The 6,124-nt window shown below is 35.6% G+C and overlaps 1 protein-coding gene across 1 annotated transcript; it reads right to left on the minus strand.

The window, feature by feature from the left end:
- Nucleotides 1-195: 195 nt before the first annotated feature.
- LOC106102795 (protein CBFA2T3) lies at nucleotides 196-5,748 on the minus strand. Its single transcript, XM_013282379.1, has 4 exons — nucleotides 5,558-5,748; nucleotides 1,619-1,812; nucleotides 754-927; nucleotides 196-356 (listed from the first exon to the last, which is right to left on the minus strand). The coding sequence occupies exons 1-4, from the start codon at nucleotides 5,689-5,691 to the stop codon at nucleotides 196-198; spliced, it is 663 nt and encodes a 220-aa protein (XP_013137833.1). The 5' UTR covers nucleotides 5,692-5,748.
- Between the last annotated feature and the right edge of the window lie 376 nt (nucleotides 5,749-6,124).

A 6,124-nucleotide genomic window follows, 5' to 3' on the forward strand; every position in this document is an offset into this window, starting at 1 on the left:
ATGACGAAATATCTGACATCGACACAACAACTGATGACAATGAACCAACTCAATTGATATAATGATACTCTCGATATGATCTGAAGTAGCTTTTTTAAGAATAAGAAAACCTTTATTGCAGACAAAGTACAACTACATTCGTGTTGCTTTTATTTCTTAACTAGAATTTCTGTTTTTAAAAGCCAAGGGCTTCCTTTAGAAGTTGAGAAGTTCCATATTGCAATGTTTTACCTGATTAACAGCATCCTCAGCTCGTCTTCTGACCTCAGCGACGCGCTCTTCAGTCTGTCTGACTGCAGACGCCATTATCTCATTCGCTGCACGCTTTATCTCATTGCTCTCTGTTGACTCCATTCCTAAACAAACATTAACTTTAACTACAACGACTCATAAATATTTAAATTAGGGCGTTTCGCTTCTAACTTAGGCCATGTTTTACGCCAACTAATCTAGGTAATATTATAAATGCGAGAGTTTAGATGGATTGATGTTAGAGTCTGTAGCCTAAACGGCTATAAGGATAGGGATAAAATTTCGTGGAAATAGTTATGATTCTCGTGGGATGTAATAATTTAGTTTTTGTTTGCTCTATTTCTGAATCGATTCAACATATCTTGTTAAAATCATTTTTTATTTTACATTATTAGTTTGTATGTTGTCTAATACTAAGCTAGTATTAATAATTATCAGGTCTTATTTTGAAAGTACTTTTTTAATCTAAAAGTGTGACACCGCCAATGTTGCTGACTGTACCTCTTTGCTGCAGTATGGCGAGTGCGCGCTTGGTCTTCTCTACCATGCTAAGGATGCAGTTAAGCATGGTGTTGATGTTACGCCACTCGTCATCCCCCTTGCCACCCCCGATGCCCCCCCGAGCCTCCCCCAGAGACGCGTTCATAGAAGACACGTCGCGCACTGATATGCCACCTGCAGAAAGGTTATACGTTTATACATCTATACTAATGTTAAAAAGAGGAAGATTTGGATTATCGTATGTATTGAAATAACTCAAAAACTAATGGGTCAATATCAAAAATTCTTTCACGTAACGTAGGCTATATTTTAACGTGGACGAAGTCGCGAGCAACAGCTAGTCGTACGTATATTACGGAACTGATCTATTATTATTATTTTGAATGGGCAGCTTTAGTTATTTTACTAAACAATAATTAATTTGGCTCTACCAACGCTCCTCCACTCAAATACCTATTATAAAAGGTCGCTGAAATAGTTGTAAATATAAGTTCCTTTTATGTTCTATTTTTAAAAATGTGTGTTAAAATAAAAATCCTAATTACGGATTCGCGCGCGCCAAAATCTAATGTCATCTGTCAAAACCAACCAGAGACAACAACGGCGAGTTTACAAAGGTTGTCATGCACAAACAATTTATAAGGCAATAAATTATACATCTGTACAAAACAGATTTTATAACATTCGATTTGATGTTTATAACCTGTAAATTATTTATACATAATTGTGTTAAAATAATTATAATTCTGAGTTAAGACAGCCTTAAATATTAATACAAATCTAAGAACAAAATGAAATAATTAATAAAATAACATTTCTCTGTATCTCTGTAAATCTAAAGAAGTTTGTTTCTGCAAAATCTTACCATCTCTCCTTTCAAAAGCAGGTTCTTGGCCGCCATGATAGACAGGGTAGGGGTGTCCGTAGTCAAACAGACTGGCGTTGCTAGGCAACGGACAGAGGAAAGGCGAAGGGTTCAGCAGGAGGTTGGAGGGCGCTCGTTTGGCCTGCGGCGGGAACTCTTCATGTGAACCATTCGATTGAGACGCCTCGTAAAATCTGAAAATGAAGTTTAAAATGTATTCTATAGTTTTTGCCCGCGACTCCGTCCGCGTGGAATTAAAGAAAAACAAAATGAAGTAGCACACATAGATATTCTTCCAGACTATCCTCTACATTTATACCAAATTTCATCGAAATCCGTTCAGCCGTTTAGGCTACAAACTCTAACGAACATCCATCCATCCATCCATGTAAACTTTCGCATTTATAATATTAGAATAATCTATAGACTGTGGTAATCTATACTATTATAATAAAGCGTAAACACACACTTCTTTGTTGCCTAAGATGTCAGCAGTTACAGCATACTTTTGAATAATTCTTATTTTAATAAAAAGCCCTACACTTACGTCATGCTTTAGGCTATATATTTTCACGCCATTACACTTAAGGGGTAAATGTTTTCGATAAAGACCCTAATGTGGGAAAGAGACCATAAGTTGCTGCCAACATCAAAAAAGAAAGATTGCTAAGGTTTGTCAAGTCATGTCGTTTTGACATTTGCTATTGATAATTTGACAAATGTAAACAATTCAATAAAATTATCATAATTTCATGCGGATGAAGCCGTACGGGAACAGCTAGTTTAATTAATAAAGAACAATACAGATTAAAAACACCAACATAAAGGAATCAATAAGACAAAGGAATTTATTGTTTGAAGCCACTTCTAAGTTATCGGAACTTCTTAACAAAAAGAGTTGAATTCATAGAATGTTCGTTATAAATGCTTTTAACGACAATAGAATCGAAAGACAAAGCTGAACTTTGTGTTAAATGTTTTGAGAATAGAAATAAATAATTGTGGTCTAAAATAACAACTGAAAGCGTCGTGCTTTACTAATTCATTGATAATTTTACTAGATGGCGCTACGAAGTCGTGTTTGTTTGGTGACCCAAAAACTTTATCTCGTTACTAAATTATTTCTCACCACAAAAGATGTCCTAAAACATTTAGTAATAGCACAACAGCAGCTTACGGTGAATAATAATTAATTGCTTAACAAAAATCCCGCTACCGCTTGTGTCATGTCCCGTATACAATGGAGTGGGGCCGATCAGCACGCATTGTCTGTGCGCTGCGTTTTAAACGCCGATAGTAATCTATGGCCGCGTTTGGATTGCGTTCAATTCATTATGAGTCTGTGCTCCGCTAACGGCTAGCTATTAACACGCGCCAACAAACGATTGTATGTGATTTTAGCCATAATAGTTTGTACGAAAATAACATTCATATTTTTTGAAGTAAAAACAAGATAAGAAATATTAAGTTATTGTTGTAGGGAAATTATTTTTTATTTAATAACTAAAAGTAAAATAAAATTCAGCGCCTGTTCAAGATTGAAGAGCAATTATTAATTATAAAAGTATGCCGATAGTTTTATAAAGGCGCTACAATAATGTCGGTATGGAGAAAAACGTGTATAGACAAACTTGTAAAACTCAAAATGGAAAAGGCACATGGTGTACGTAGGATCGTTTGGCAAAGTTACGGCAACGAACCGGCGGTCCCGTGTTCTAATAATTTTGCGGGGGCATAACTCCACGCACATGGGGCCAACGAGTGCCCCCGTCGGAATTTAAAGCTACGTCGTTGTGCCAAATTGTACGAATGTCGATAAGTTAGGCCTAACAACGGATAGAATATCGGAAAAGTTTGTAAAGCTTTTGATTAGTGATGATAGTAGCTTGTGATTAGAAAATAACTCTTAGAAAATTATAAGTAAACACTACAGAGTTAATTGTAAGCTGAAAAGCTACAATAATGTCTTTAGTAAATAAAACACTAGATAGAAAAAATAAGGCATAATTTAGATACCACCACAAATCTATTAAAACCTCCAGACCCGATGTGATTTTAACACTTTTAAAATTAAATTAATAAACATAAATTCCTAATGATGTATTGATATGGCAAACTCAAAACTTTCTGTTGGTAGTTTAGATATAGTTGTTAAAACATATGTCGTGCGCGGCTGTGTCTGAGGCGCGGTGAACAAGCGCCTGCCGGCTGCCGCGCGGCAATTAGTTGACGATCAAACTTCTGACTGTAGTAATTGCTATTATTTTAGTGACAGGCGTTAATTAGAAATTGAAATTAGTTTTTAGTTTTAAATGAAAGGTAATTTAAATGATGTATGGTAAAACTTAGATTGTGATATATAACTTTTTACACGTAGTAATTTGAAATGTCAACCGAAAAAAAAGTAAATTAGATTTTCGACTAGAGAGCTTTGTCGAAAAATAAATTCTGACAATAGTTTCCATCCACAGCTGAAATGATTTACAATAAAACGTCAATAACAAGCTTCTATTTAATAACGAAATTGTGGTATTTGTACTAGGACAGGCAATTTAGGGACAATCGTCGAGTCCTCACCCAAACGTCACGTCACGACAAACAGCAAAAAACTTTATCCCGCCACACGACGTGTGCTTGACATATAGGGATGTTACATTATGATAGCGTCGTTTTTCATCAACCCTATTAACGGTAGCGTTAATAGCGTTAACGCTATTATTCGTTTTTTTTAAGTTAAATTATGGAAAGTGTTATTATTTAAGGAAATGTGTTATTTAACCAATCATAAAACATGTTAAATGATTCTAACTGATTGAAATGCATTTGCTTCTATGAAATTTTCTTCTAAAAACGTTACATTTTATTTTTAAATTGGTAAATTTCCTAACCTAAAGCTTTTAAAACGAAATATGTATGTAAAATATTACGTGTGCTTTGACAACAAAACTATAGTAAAATAACAGTTTGCTATGTGATAAAATAGCAGTTACATTAACCGTTATATCTTTGACACCACTATAATAGAGGTGTGAGGTTAACGGTGGGGAGGTGCCTCGCGAGAGTTCCCGCGGGACAAATTGCCTGTCCGGAACACTCACCTGCGCCGGACGATTATTGTCCGGCGTACAGGTTTGATATTTGCTCGACGGCTTTTTAAACCAACCGGAACTCGTTAATGGATTTGTGGTTTGTAATTGAACTACAAATATACTTTGTTGTCAGATTTCATCCGGAAAAGATTTTAACAAAAACAGATTGGTGATATTTTTAATTTGATAGTTGTCTTTTTTCTACATATTACATCGGTATAAGCTATTGGTAATATTATTATCTAGTTTTAATAATTAAATAATAATTAATATAATTGTTAGTAGCGTAATTAATAAGAAAACTTAGATCTAGAGATCCCGCCAGGATGGCGCGCTATTTTAATACGTCTGACATTTGACAGCTGTCAGATAGAGATGTCTACGTCTACGCCGATAATCTAGTGTTGCGCCAATCCTACAGCGCAGTACTAATTTTATTCTTAACAGTAGTTAGTTTGACACTTTTTACTTGCTAAAATTGAAATACCTAAAACCAACACGTTTTTCACTAAAACTAGAAAATTCCGCACATAATCTAAATCTAATTAATATTATAAGTGCGAAAGTTTAGATGGATAGATGGTTGATGATGGTTTGTTAGAGTTTGCAGCCTAAACTGCTAAACGGATCTCAATGAACTTTGCTATAGTGGTAGAGGATAATCTGGAAGAACACATAGGCTACTCATTTTTTTTAATTCCCCGCGGAAGGAGTCGCGGGCAAAAGCTAGTAATTGTAATAGAACACTTTTAAACGTTACTTTTTTCATGATATCACTGAGATAGTGCAATGACGTAATTCCAGTCATATATCGTTGTCTTTTAGTTATTGGACTGAAAAAAAAACTCACGGGTCGCTGGCACGTCGCTTGATTGGTTCGCAAGGGTGTTGTTGTGCGAAGATGTCTGCAGCCTCAGCACCACTCTCCAGTACGAGGTGCTCATGCCCGCGGATGTATTGGAGCGGTGTCTGTTCACACCACATTAATAATAATACACATTTTTAACAGGGGAAGAAACCTTTGATCTTCGTTTAAATGCTCGCCTTACAATTGTGCACAATACGACCAAGAAACGTGTTTAGTGATAGCAATTATTGCTGTCTGATGAGTATGTGGGCAGCCTAATTTTAATGCTATTCCCTTTTAGACCCTTTTCTTACAAGGAAATGATGGAAAAGAGAAGTTTGATAGGACGCAGTATGGGAAATATCTTATATCTGTGCGTCTCCTTCTCTGTTGATTAAAGGCAACGCTTCTACAAATATGATAGTCTATGTATGGCGGTCACTTCGCTATTTTGGCAAATTCCGGGGGCCGCGTATATGTTTGCCACTTAAAAAAAACTATAGTATGGATATAATGGTACTCGTAAACGAAAAAACTCCGAACGACATATTTTACAATAGGTATTACTAG

Source organism: Papilio polytes, unplaced genomic scaffold, assembly GCF_000836215.1.
Source record: "Papilio polytes unplaced genomic scaffold, Ppol_1.0 DF823901.1, whole genome shotgun sequence".
Lineage (NCBI taxonomy): Eukaryota > Metazoa > Arthropoda > Insecta > Lepidoptera > Papilionidae > Papilio > Papilio polytes.

Coding starts and splice junctions, on each gene's coding strand:
- LOC106102795 (XM_013282379.1), bottom strand. CDS start 5,691: ATGTGGTGTGAACAGACACCGCTCCAATACATCCGCGGGCATGAGCAC. Junction 1,813..5,557: donor AAGCGACGTGCCAGCGACCC/GTGAGTTTTTTT, acceptor CTTCATTTTCAG/ATTTTACGAGGCGTCTCAAT. Junction 928..1,618: donor TGCTTTTGAAAGGAGAGATG/GTAAGATTTTGC, acceptor ACCTTTCTGCAG/GTGGCATATCAGTGCGCGAC.